General features: G+C 40.1%; 1 protein-coding gene across 2 annotated transcripts in view; it reads left to right on the forward strand.

The window, feature by feature from the left end:
* The window catches only part of ano9b (anoctamin 9b), a 37,699-nt gene extending 25,209 nt beyond the window's left edge, over positions 1 to 12,490 (forward strand). For both annotated transcript variants that reach the window (XM_061737045.1, XM_061737052.1), the window contains 11 exons: positions 2,161 to 2,197; positions 2,619 to 2,730; positions 3,047 to 3,101; positions 3,180 to 3,277; positions 4,737 to 4,933; positions 6,508 to 6,660; positions 8,519 to 8,663; positions 8,749 to 8,856; positions 8,930 to 9,023; positions 10,141 to 10,253; positions 12,022 to 12,490. In XM_061737045.1, coding sequence (XP_061593029.1) covers positions 2,161 to 2,197; positions 2,619 to 2,730; positions 3,047 to 3,101; positions 3,180 to 3,277; positions 4,737 to 4,933; positions 6,508 to 6,660; positions 8,519 to 8,663; positions 8,749 to 8,856; positions 8,930 to 9,023; positions 10,141 to 10,253; positions 12,022 to 12,055 — 1,146 coding nt within the window. In that variant the 3' untranslated portion in view covers positions 12,056 to 12,490. The remainder of the gene's footprint in view (positions 1 to 2,160; positions 2,198 to 2,618; positions 2,731 to 3,046; positions 3,102 to 3,179; positions 3,278 to 4,736; positions 4,934 to 6,507; positions 6,661 to 8,518; positions 8,664 to 8,748; positions 8,857 to 8,929; positions 9,024 to 10,140; positions 10,254 to 12,021) is intronic.
* Positions 12,491 to 14,077: the final 1,587 nt, after the last annotated feature.

The following is a 14,077-nucleotide window of genomic DNA, read 5'->3' on the forward strand; positions in this document are numbered from 1 at the left end:
AAATACGCATAAATATATACTACAGTGACCTCCGGAGTTTTTTTTTGTGAGAGTATTTTACTTCCGCATCTGAAAAAGCTGAACCGGAAGTGACGTAGCACCAGGGAGCGCGGTGAATTCAACAATAGGAAAAATAATGGATCTTAATGTTAGTTGTGACACTGAAGAGGTTGTGAATGTGTATTCACACCAATATGACGGGCCACAGCCTTATAATTACGAACCCGTTAGGCCCCCCACGTTCTTTTGATTGACAGCTGAAACTCGCTTTTTAAAAGGCGGATTTATGGGTCCGCGTTACACCAACGCAGACCCTACGGCGTAGGTTACGCGGCGACGCACAGAACGCTGCGTGCGCCGCGTACCCTACGCCGTCGATTTTACGCGGAGCCATAAATCAGCCTTTATTTACCGCAGCACCCGCCCGTGCGCTCCTGAAAGAAACTCCGAAAGTAACTCCTAATAGATGGGTGAGTACTTGTAATCTGTCTACGTTTGTACTTTCTAAATTATCTTATTATTATCTTCTCTTTTTTCTGATTAAATGCATCCGAAATAGCCGGGTATTTTTAAAACTGAATATTTCCCCCCCTTCGTTTATCCACATTACATCGTTGTTAAAAAAAAAAACCTTCCACACAGAACCGAAGATCTGCGTTTCCGACCACTTTCATAAGCATTCCAAACCTGTAGATCATCTGTAGATCATCTGTTCTTCTCCCCGTGTCCCGCCACGGAGCTGCCGCGTTAAATTGACGCAGTACGGTCTGCGCGTCGCCGCGTACCCTACGGCGTAGGCTCTGTGTCGGTGTAACGCAGTAAACGGTGGTCAAGACCAGAGACCATTTATTTAATAAATAGCTTGGAGGACAGATGGTGGATCATCTGTAGTTCTGGGTCGCACGTTAGACGTCAGACTCAGAGCAGATTTGTTGTTGTTTTGGAGCATAATGTGACGTTCGAAAACGCAAAACTCCGGTTGTCTCTGTCTACACGCATCTACATAAACAGAGTTTTCAAAAATCCTCACTTTGCCCGGAGTTTTTTTAAACATTGGTTTATTTGCGTTTTCATGTGGATGACAGGTCCAAACGTAGGAAAATATCTTTGGTTTAGCAGATACCCGGCTATGTGTGGACGGGGTCTGGGCAGTCAGATGGGGCAGCTGTGGAGACGTCTCCCTCCTGCTGCGTCATATGACGCGGTGTTTGAAAAAAAAAAAAGCGTTTTTAGGAGCTTTGCTAAAATCAGCCACTTTTTCCTCTGAATACGTGCCCTTATGTCTTGTAAAACATATTAAATTCCTACATTAACTTCTCACATAGTCATTTTCACATAAGGTCAGGTATAATTTTTGAAAAAACCCTAACCTGCAATATGCTCTTTAACTCTGAGCTCCCCAAACCTCGTGGACTTGGCCTCGTACTCATGTAACTTCGCTCTTGGTTGTCTCCTTTCCAAGCGATGTAAGCATGTGTGACGGCTTCAAACGATACAATGCCAGCAAGGTCACAGACTCTAACTAATTTTTAGATCTTTCTGTGTTTTAACATGACTTTTTTAAGTCAGAAAGGAAGACGGAGTAGCTGCAGCGGCCGTCTGGAGTTTGCCTTCCAGAAATGAGCCGAAGCCTGAGCAAGGACGGACAAAACCGCCGTCTCCCTGGGCGACCAGCTGCTCCGTCAGGGAACATGTTCAACTTTGTTGCATAATTGAACATCTGGAGGATGAAAGGGGTTCGGCACATCTCAGACGCGGCTCTCTCCTGACGGCTGGCGGACCGTCTGCACGTCTGAATCCACATGAAACACGTTCAGGGAGCGTCACATCTGGTGCTCCGTAGGGTTGTTGTGCCATTGAGTAATGGGGGGGGGGTGAGCTCTGTCTGCAGACGCTCAACGGTATGAGGTTAAAAAAGGTAAAGTCCATACTGGTCAGACTCTGTTCCAGGTGGGTCCGACAGGACCAGGTCCGTGTATTTCCTGTTGGTAAAGAGAACATGGATACCAGTCAAGGTTTTAATAGAACAGGCCAGTGGTCCCAAAGACGTTTGGACGAGACTGAGAAGGGCAGGACTGTACATGGACGAGGCCGGGGCTCTGCTGTACAAATGCTGTTGTCATCCCTGATCCCTGATTCCTTGTGTCTCCTGACCTGCAGGTGAACCGCGAAGTGTCCCTCAAGCTCTGTGCACTAGGTGAGAACGGACGTGAACACGTCATAATGAACGATGATAAATGGCACTACAACAGGCTTACTACACACATCAGTTGATAGGATTGATTATCTGGGAAGAACGGAGAATTTCAGTCTCTAAGGAGACATGATAATGAGATGTTTGTTCTCAGAGGGAGGATAAACCTGATGAGTTAAAGGTGTGGGGGTGTTTGTTTAGTTTCTTTTAAGTAGTAGTGTTGAATACCAGCCCAACGAGGGACCAAACCTGCCCGGCAGGGCTTTAGGGGGTTTACTGGAACAGGTCTGACTAGAACCCCAGACTTGGAGGACCTGCAGAAATCTGGCTCAGCGATGTTCAGGACTATTACTATGAAGCTAAATCAAATGATATGCATTTCCAATGGTTGCATTCCTCTGGTTTGCTTGTGTTGCATGTTCAGAGGAGCTGAACTCATTCGCTGCCAGAGAGAGAAGCTTCACCGTCAAGATGTTCACCTTCCAGTTCTTCACCCTCTTCTCCTCCCTCTTCTATGTGGCCTTTTTCCTGGGCAGGTACAGCGTATTCCACCGCCACCGAGAGAAAAGAGATGAAATTAAATGTATTCCTTAAGACGTTTATGCCAATTCAACACAGAACCTTTTAAGGTTATTTATGAATTGCAGTAATTTGGTTGTAGTCGGTCCATTATGTCCTTTAATCCAAGTAGAAGTTGCCTTTATCAAAAACTCTTGTTTGCTTTAATACTTTTTCATTTAAGAAACAGCCAGATATTTCAGGAATTAGTTTTCAGACATGGGATTCTTCTGTTTCCCAGTAAATATCAACAACAATGTGGATATTTCCGTAAGCATGGATGTCTTGTTGCAGGATAAATGGCCATCCGGGGAACTATGTGCGCCTGGCGGGGTTCAGGCTGGAGGAGGTGATATCACTGACATGACGTAGTTTCAGGCGTTGAACCTGCGCTGCAGAGCTTAACCCAGACGTGTTTATCTTGCAGTGCCATCCCAGCGGCTGCTTGACAGACCTCTTCATCCAGATGGCCGTGGTCATGTTGCTCAAACAAACTCTCAACAACATCTTTGAGTTCACCATACCGTAAGCGTCTTTTTGTAACTTACAGTGCAGATACTGAGTTTGTGTCATCTACAGCACTTTGGATTAAAATGATCTCACGGCTTTTCCACATCCATCTATATGAGGAACATTTGCTCTGAAACATATTCATCTTAACCACGTTTGACGCTGTGAAAAGGCCCCTCATGGAGATGCGGTAGACACATGCGTTCTGCAATCAAGTTCATTCATCTCAGTGTGCAGAGCAGTGCAAAGGCACACGCGTCCAGCTGAGCAGAGCAGGGTTACGGCTAGGGCTGCCCTCATGTCCAAGTTCAACAACCCTGACACCTTGACACATCCACCCGCCGAGAACCTGACGGGCCCTCATCACCCTCCTCAGACACATGATTGGCTGTTCAGTTTCATCCTCAAAGACTATTGATCACATAATTAACCATAATGCTTGTCATTTTTTTGTGATAAGGTTTTGACCAGATTTTTTTCAACATTTCATATTATTATTATTATTATTATTATTATTATTATTATTATTATTATTATTATTATTATTATTATTATTAATAATAATAGTAATAATATTATTAATAATAATAATTGCTAATTCTTCTTCTTATTATTATAATGAATCATTCTTATTTTATTATTATTATTAATAATAATAATAATGATAAGAAGAAGAATGAGCAATATTTATTATGATAATTCTCATTATTAATAATAATAATTATTGCTCATTCTTATTATTTTATTATTATGGCTCATTCTTATTATTTTAAGAAGAAGAATGAGCAATAATAATACTTGTTGTTATTATTATGATAATTCTTCTTATTATTAATATTGCTCATTCTTATTATTTTATTAATAATAATAAAAACATTCTATTTTGGGGAAATATTTTTTACATTTTCCTAAATAAACTTGATAAAAACTGATCATGTTTTATTTATTCGTACCAAAAGTAAATTTCAATCATCTAAATCATTTTTTATCTGTCCAACAGTTAATTTATCCCAGGATTAAGCAAGTTTTGAGGGTATTAAAGTGGACTTTAATGTAAGGCGCCAGGCCTTTAAAATGCAGTGGAATGGCCCTTTAGTCCCGTGGTGATTCAGAAATGAGCGTAACTGCGTTCACCTGCCAGCAGGGGGCGCTACAGCGCTCCTGCTCCATTTTGAGCGGGAAAATTAAACTCACCAGATGGCCGTTTACTCAGCTATTTTCAACGCCACATGAATTACCAATATCTTACTACTGATCTGTAAACTGATGAGTGAAGATGTGCCTCTGGTCCACTCAACAAAAGAAGTACATTTGCTTGCTGGAGTATTGATCGGAGTCCTTCTTGTAGCTCTGCTGGGCACAAAGAGTTCTGTCCAATATTCCAGCTCAGCAGAAGGACCATGAAGGAGTTTTACTTATTGATAATCGTAAGTCATGACAAATGTGTGTTGTTTTGTTGCCCCTCCCCCCCCAGCTGGGTGCAGAGCCTAATTAGCAAAAAAGTGGCGAAGCGGCTGGTGAGGAAGTGTGGCCACTGCTACAAGAAGGCCTGCCGTGACGAGGAGGGGCGCGTGGAGCCGTGTGACATCTGCAAGATACGGGAGTGGCTGCGCAACTACAACCTGGCCAACTCGGACGCCTTCAACCTGTTCAACGAGTTCCTGGAGATGGGTAGGTCTGCTGCTGCAGGAACCAACTCACCGTGTCAGGGTGAACCAGGTCCTGGTAGCGTGGACGTCGTGTGAATGTCTTCTGAAACAAGCCACATGTCAGTACAGGTACTGGTATCAGCAACCACTGGATGCCTCTCATGACTAAACTCTGGAAGATATGGTTGACTTCTAGCTCCACTGAATGACAGACGACTGGAAACATCTGCCCAGCTGAAAGATGAAGGAGGTGCAGATGTATTTTTACCGCAGAGTTGTGCAAGCCTGCCGAAAAATACTTTATTGCCTAAGAAATTGAAACCGAAATGTTTTCCAGCATTCATTGATCAAGAACCTAGGGAAGATTATCAGGGCCAGGCAGGAGAAAAATAAAAATAATATTTTAGAGGAGACCGATATTGAATCGGTCCGTCGTGGTGAAGAGGGAGCTGAGCCGAAAGGCAAAGCTCTCGATTTACCGGTCGATCTACGTTCCCACCCTCAACTATGGTCATGAACCCGGATACAAGCGGCCGAAATGAGTTTCCTCCGCAGGGTGGCTGGACGCTCCCTTAGAGATAGGGTGAGGAGTTCGGTCACCCGGGAGGAGCTCGGAGTCGAGCCGCTGCTCCTCCACATTGAGAGGAGTCAGCTGAGGTGGCTCGGGCACCTGTTTCGGATGCCCCCTGGACGCCTCCCTCGTGAGGTGTTCCAGGCATGTCCCACCGGGAGGAGACCCAGGACACGCTGGAGTGACTACGTCACTCGGCTGGCCTGGGAACGCCTTGGAGTCCCCCCGGAAGAGCTGGAGGAAGTGTCTGGGGTGAAGGAAGTCTGGGCATCCCTGCTTAGGCTGCTGCCCCCGCGACCCGGACTCGGATAATGCGGTGGACAATGGATGGATGGATGGATTTTAGAGGAGGAAGATTATATATATGTGTGTGTGTATGTATATGTGTGTGTGTGTGTATATATATATATATATATATATATATATATATATATATATATATATATATATATTATATCTGTCCCTTTTTCCTAAGAAATCTAATTTCAATTAATGTAACAATAAAAAAAACAAATTACAAATTGTGCAATTAAAAAAAAAAACAAAAAAAAAAAAACTTTCCAATAAATGTAATAACAAACAAACAAACAAACAAAACAAACTACAAAAAAGTTATAAAATAACACAAAATAGCTGTCGTCAAACACAGATAGTCGTATTCTTTTTTGATTTAAAGAAAATAATATGACAATGGTGCTTAAAAGAGAGAGAGACGAAAAAAAAAAAGAAAACCCACCTAACTTAACAATTATCATGATATTTTTTCATCAAACTGGTTTTTATTATTCTTTTAAATGTTTGATTTAGATGTTTGATTTACATTCTTTGGCTTCTGTCTCCAGATTGTTCCATAAACTGATAGCTTTTACAGAAACACAACGTTCCATTAATTTTGTCCTGAATTTTGTTTTTTTAAGATCTGTTCCTTTTAAGTATATTTATTTAGTCTTTTTTCAAATTTTTTCTGTATATTTAAGACCGAAGGCTGTACATTAAACTCCTGACTGGCGTCTTGTGCTCCACAGTGATGCAGTTCAGCTTCACCACCATCTTCGTGGCGGCGTTCCCCCTGGCACCCCTCCTGGCTCTCGTCAACAACATCTTTGAGATCCGGCTGGACGCCATCAAGATGGTCAGTCTGGAGAGACGAGCCGTCCCCCGGAAGACCAACGACATCGGTGTGCTGGAATCTGCTCTCACTCAGTCTGCATGTGGAGTAGTGTTGTTGTTGTCAGCCTGTTTAATTGTAGTTTAAGTCTTTGGGTCCAGCTATCATTTTAGTTTTTATTAGTTTTAGTCATGTTCATTCTCCTTTTAGTCGTGTCAAGTTTCAGTCGACTAAAAGTCTGAGCGTTTTAGTCTTATTTTAGTCAGAATTGTCCAGGACCATTTTAGTCTCGTTTTTAGTCAAACATTGTATTTAGCCAAACTCATTTTACAATTCAAACAAGGTTATCTTATTATTATATTATTTTTACCTTATAGACTCAAGAATACATTCATTCCAGATACAGAAGACTCTAATTTGAGTTTACAACGTATATATTTTTCCGCATTTCTCCCCATCTTTGTCTTTTTCGACGACACATTGGGTTTTCTTTTCCACGTCTATGTAGGAAAGTGTATCCAAAGATGGTTCTTCTTCTTCTCCAGCCCCAGAGCAGATCCCCATGTTTCTCTATGTAACTTTGTTTTAATAGACGTGAACCTAAAGCTCTGCGTTAACGGCATCAGCCTCTTGATACTAACTTTCGTCTCGTCTTCTTCTACATTGCTTGATTTTCCAAGCAATAAAGGTCTCACATATCGGCCAATCAGAAGAAGGGGCGGGGCTAAATTGCACCAATGAAGGTCAAGGACTCAATACAGAGTCCAATGACACCACCCATGACCCTTTATGTAAAACCATTCAAAAGTTACAGCAGAAAATAGGGACAACCAATCAGAAGAAAGGGGCGGGGCTAATTTGTATATATAATATACACATTTATATACATTTATACATTTATACATATATATATATATATATATATATATATATATATATATATATATATCAATCATGAACCGGTTCCCATCAGGACTGGGGATCGTCTGAGGTCGTCTGTGCATACCCCGCCTGTCAAAGTCACATTTTATGAATCCCAACACGTATGTTTACATTCTGACCAAAAATTACTGGTCTCCTTTTTACGGTTTGGCCGTGAGCTCGAGTTACAAATAAAAATTCAGGCTATTTTTTTACTGTTTCTGCCACTCTAACAAATGACAGCTGCACTCTAGATTTGACAAAAAAGTGATTTCCAGTCCTTGCTTGAGTGCTCATATCTTGAAAAGTTTACATTTTAGGAAAAACAGTTTAAGGTTTGGAGAGAGAAGAGAAGTTTTCCTCTGTTTTGAAGTTTGAATGACAGTTCTACGTGCAGGTATGAGAAAGTTAAGTGACTCAGAAAAAAGGTGAATTTTGTCTTTTTTTTCGACATTTTCCCATCCGCTTTGAATGGGTTTTTTTGGCCGTTTTTTGGGGAATAACTTTGGGAAAAATGGGAATTTCAACACCAAAAGTCATAGGACACCATTCCCGAACGAGCCGCATGTTTTGATATATGATGCGCCTCGGTCGTCTGAAATCTGTAGGAGGAGTAGCGAACCGAAATCTGTCCGGAAAATGAATAATAATAAGATGAAACGCTTCGCCAGAGGCACTCCTCCTCCATTGCTATGGCATAGCTATGGAGGAGGCGTGCCTCTTGGCGCAGCCGTGGCACTAATTATCGTTATCGTCACATGACCAGCATTTTCGTTGCGTCTCGTTTTCCTCAGGTGATAATGGTTTATTGACGAAGATATTTCGTCATAATTTTCAGAGGAAAGCAACTTTAGTGTGAAGGAGATTGATTAAAAAATGACCTGTTATATGACTCTGTTGATGATTAAACCTGGGGAAGACGTCATTGAACATGTCACAATAAGAGCACTTGCACATCTGGGCTGCAGCAGGATCATAGGAAGTGATGGTGTTTTGTTTCTCTGCAGGCGTGTGGACGAAGATTCTGGAGGTGATGGGGGTTCTGGCGGTCATCGCCAACGCTCTGGTCATCGGCGTCACATCAGACTTCATCCCCCGCCTCGTCTATCGCTACATTTACGGGCCGTGTGCGACCGGAACCAGCTCCGTGCAGTCAGTCACGCCGCCACCTGCCCATCTAACGCTCCAGCTGACGGGGTTGTGCGTGTTTCCTAACGTGTTTGGTCATGTGACGCAGCTGCATGGAGGGCTACATCAACGACACGCTGACCACGGCCTACATGAACAACAGGAATGAGTTCCTCCTCCCGGCGGACAGGGCGCTCCACAACGTCACGCAGTGCAGGTAGGAATACGGAGTCTGCCGCTAAGGGGGAACGTTTGGGACGGATGCAATAAAAAGAAGGATGTGTTTTCAGTTTCAGAGATTACAGGAGCGAGGAGGATTACACGCTGACCAAGCAGTTCTGGCTGGTCATGGCTATGCGCTTCGCCTTCGTCGTCCTCTTCCAGGTTAGTGTCTCGGACACGGGGGGGGGGGCTCTGAATGCTACATTCTTGCATTTCATTTTGTTCTTTATTTTTATTAATGTTTTACCTGATTATTATTATTATTATTATTATTATTATTATTATTATTATTATTATATTTTCATTTCATTTCATTTATTCTTTATTTCATTCATTAAAATAAAAACAAAACAGTTCAATATAATTACAACAAATCTCTTTCCTTGAATGAAAGGCAACAGAAAGAAGGCAAAGCTTATTTTATTTGTCCCTTTTTCCTAAGAAATCAAATTTAAAGTAATGTAATAATAAAACAAAAACAAATAACAAATTACGCAGTTTAAAAAATAACTTTCCAATAAAGATAATTTTAAAAAACAAAATAAAAAAACAAAAACAAAACTACAACAAAGTTATAAAATAACACAAAATAGCTGTCGTCAAACACAGATAGTCGTATTCTTTTTTGATAAAAAAAAAAAAAATATGACCATGGTGCTACAAAGAGAGAGAAAAAAAAGAAAACCCACCTAACTTAACAATTATCATGATATTTCTTCATCAAACTGGCTTTTATTATTCTTTTAAATGTAGTGTTTGATTTGCATTCTTTGGCTTCTGTATCCAGATTGTTCCATAAACTGATACCTTTTACAGAAGCACAACATTCCATTAATTTTGTCCTGAATTTTTTTTTTTTTTTTTTTTTTAAGATCTCTCTTTAAAGATTTCTCTTTTTAAAATTTTTTTCTGTATATTGATTAGCAAAATTTTCTTAAGAGCTTTCCACATAAGTTGCAGAATTCTGTGGTGAACTAATTCAAGAAATTTTCCTTCAGTTTTAACTGAAGGAATAATGGATTTGAAGGATATTGTTTTCTATAAATTATTCTTATGGCTTTTTTTTTGTAAAATGAAAATAGACTGAGTATATTTGCAAGCATCTCCCCCATACTTCAACGCAATAGGTCAGATATGGCACAATCATAGTGTTATATAAAATATACAATGCCTAGTTATCCAGTGAATCTTTTACTTTGTGTAACAGAGCTATTGTTTTTGATATTTTTACTTTCAAATCCCTACAATCCACTGCGTGTTTTTGTTTGCTTCCCGACAGCACGTTGTGGTGATATGCAAGTTCATCGCTGCCTGGTTCGTCCCCAACAATCCCATACGGGTGAAGAACCATCGCCTGGACGACAAGTTGCGTCGGCTGAAGGAGGAGTTACGGTGAGTCGTCTTAGCACGGCGAACAACAGCAGGGCCGGCCCAAGCCTCCATGGGGCCCTAAGGGGCCCTCTATTACTGCCAATAATACTGATTATTGATCATTCACACCCATTATAAACTTATTTCATGTTCTTCCCTGTCATTACAAATACACTTGTAAAACTAGATGTAAGAACCTTTGTTGTAGTTAGATTATAATCCACAGTGATTAAGATCATGGAAGCAACAACAGATTAACAAACCTGCAGAAAAATCTTTCAATTAATATTTATCAAAGTCAGCAACTGCCCCTACTGGCCTCACAGAGAAGCAACAGGTCAAAGGTCAGAGAGCTGCACAGTTGCAGCAGTGTTGTTTCCATCATCCTACTCTCAGCCTGGCAGGTTTTTACCTTCTATGGTTTTTAATCTGAAATGGAGCAAATTCAGCTACAAGAGCGGCCTGGGGTTGATTTACACTTAATATTTAAAGTGATATAGTCCTAAGTGTGATACTGAGTGTCATTGACAGTGTAGGACTACTAAAAGATACAAAATAATCAAATAGATCATTTATAAACCATTTACTGTAAACAAGTTATCTACTTTTTATTTGGTTTTAAATAAACTGCAACAGTAATGTGCAACAACAATTTGAAGTGGAAAAACAACAATTAAGTGCAACAACAAAGTTCTACAAAAACTAGAACTATAATTAAAATCACTCAACTTAGATAAACAGAACCTGGTCAGTATGTTCTCCATATAAGAATACATTCAAATGTACAAAAACAGACATTATTAAATAGAATAAACAAATAAAATCAAACAAATACTTAAATAATGACGTAAATGAACAGGTACCAGAAACAAGGTAACAAAAATGGTTTAAAAATAAAATATTAAGTTAAATAATTAGTTCTGAAAACTATGTAAAAATGTGCAAGAGCTTTGGTAAAATTAGGGAGAAAAGAATGTATGTAATAATATTAATGATTGTGTTTTTGTACAATAACATACCTTTGATTATGTATGTCACCACTCATTAAAAAATAATTGTATTTTACAATTACCCTAGTGGTCACGGGGCTCTTGAGCCGGCTCTGATCAACAGTACTATAGTACTAGAAATAGTACTATTGTTTGTACTATTTAGGGGTTATTCACAGGTCCTAGTTTGCACGACCAGGACCTCTCAACGTGCACCAGTGGTTCTGGAGAGCGTTTACACCTTTCTCAGGCCCGTTTGCTCTTGCACATCCCCGGTTGGGGGATGGAGACGCTGGTGATGGCTCATTCTGGGTGGAGTCACGCCCACAGTAACGGGCATGACTCCTTAAAGCAAACATAAGTGAGTTAGAGCACATGTTGGGTTCAAAAAGTCCGACTACGACGAGCAAGAATTAATCACATTTAATATCCAATGACCTCGGGAGGCCAATTATTGGTGTCTTACTCTTGAGCAAGGGAGGGGTAATTGCTTTATCGGGCCCTGAGGTGGACGAGCACCGCCCTTCATTAGTGTTTTATTGATTGTTTCACAACACTTAAAAGAGAATTAACAGCAACACTTGGCATCATAAGTGTGGCCCCAACATTTATAGTGTTGCAGTTTCAAAATAAAAGCTCAGAAATGATACAGACTTCCTCTTCCTGTTAATATGACAAATATGTTAATATGGATGGTACGAGTCAGGACACGCCTGTTCCTTTGTTTAATGTGGTGTTGCATGTGAACGTTTACAACGTTACAAGAACATCTCACCTTTTTTTTTTTTTTCTTAATTCAGTGAAGTCAAAGGCAGCAGATCGACAGAAGTCTGACCTCAGATCTGACCTCAGATCTGCTCCCAGCGACGACTCCCGGCTGCTTGAAGAGTGAAATGCAAAGATTCTTGTTTATATTTAGTAAGTTATACCTGCTGTTAAACCATTCTGGACTTTAACTAAAAAAAACACCAGTTTTGTGTGTGAGCATTTTATTGGACAACAATTGAAATCTTATTTTTTATAAATATACAGTATATTACAATGCAAACGAAGTTAAAAATAATATTGTTCAATGGCTTGTTTGATAAGACATGTTCAGATACATTGGTAAAGTTGGATGTGAGCTGCGCCAGACATAACTGGGACAACAATTGTTTTGTGTTGTCTAAACGTAGCACAAAAAGTAAGTAAATTTGTGTTTGCCTGTTTATTTCTCTGTTATACCAATGCTTCTTGGTAATAAAACGTTATGTTTATGTTCCTTTGAAATGGTTCCTCGTTTGTGGGATGAGCAGCAGAGCTCAGTATGCGCTTGCACTCATGAAAACTGCCAAATCTTCTCTGCCAATGCCAAACAGCTTACGGTATGTAGCTATTGACTGTAGTTTTGAGCTTGTTGTCCCCCAGGAACCTGAGAGCCTGGCAGGTTTTTACCAGCTATGGTTTTTAATCTGAAATGGAGCAAATTCAGCTACAAGAGCGGCCTGGGGTTGATTTACACTTAATATTTAAAGTGATATAGTACTAAGTGTGATACTGAGTGTCATCTACAGTGTAGGACTACTAAAAGAAACTAAATAATCAAATAGATCATTTATAAACCATTTACTGTAAACACGTTATCTACTTTTTATTTGGTTTTAAATAAACTGCAACAACAATTTGAAGTAGAACAACAACAAAGTACTACAAAAACCAGAACTATGATTAAAATCACTCAACTTAGATAAACAGAACCTGGTCAGTATGTTCTCCATATAAGAATAAATTCAAATGTACAAAAACAGACATTAAATACAATTAAACAAATACAATCAAACAAATACTTAAATCAGGGATGTCCAAAGTCTGTCCTCGAGGGCCGGTGTCCTGCATGTTTTAGATGTGTCCCTTTTTTTTATCAAACCGTGATACAAGGAGCTTGGTCATCAACAGAACTATCCAGACTTTGATGACAAGGTGGTGACGACCGTTAATTAGAATCAGGTGTGTTGATGCAGGAAACAACTAAAACATGCAGGACACTGGCCCTCGAGGACCCACTTTGGACACCCCTGACTTACATAATGACGTAAATGAACAGGTACCAGAAACAAGGTAACAAAAATGGTTCAAAAATAAAATATTAAGATAAATAATTAGTTCTGAAAACTATGTAAAAATGTGCAAGAGCTTTGGTAAAATTAGGGAGAAAAGAATGTATGTAATAATATTAATGATTGTGTTTTTGTACAATAACATACCTTTGATTATGTATGTCACCACTCATGCATAAAAAAGTAATTTTATTTTTTTCCTCTTGGTGGCCCCCTAGTGGTCACGGGGCTCTTGGGCCGGCTCTGATCAACAGTACTATAGTACTAGAAATAGTACTATTGTTTGTACTATTTAGGGGTTATTCACAGGTCCTAGCTTGCACGACCAGGACCTCTCAACGTGCACCAGTGGTTCTGGAGAGCGTTTACACCCTCTCAGGCCCGTTTGCTCTTGCACATCCCCGGTTGGGGGATGGAGACGCTGGTGATGGCTCATTCTGGGTGGAGTCACGCCCACAGTAACGGGCATGACTCCTTAAAGCAAACATGAGTGAGTTAGAGCATATATGCAGTTGACAAGTAAATCAATTAAATAACATACTCCTGTGTTTGTTTCTATCATAAAAAAGGGTGACAATGACTGATTACTGATCTATTATTTTAGACTTAAATATTTGATTGTAGTGAAACCCTTTATTAAGTAATAAAAATCCGCCTGGAATTTATTGTGTTATTATGGCTGTAAAAGTATCTTAAAATGTGTTAGGACCAAGTCCTTTACCCCCTTTTTTCAGAACCACTTCAACTTTCATTATCTGGA

This window comes from Cololabis saira, chromosome 2 (assembly GCF_033807715.1).
Source record: "Cololabis saira isolate AMF1-May2022 chromosome 2, fColSai1.1, whole genome shotgun sequence".
Lineage (NCBI taxonomy): Eukaryota > Metazoa > Chordata > Actinopteri > Beloniformes > Belonidae > Cololabis > Cololabis saira.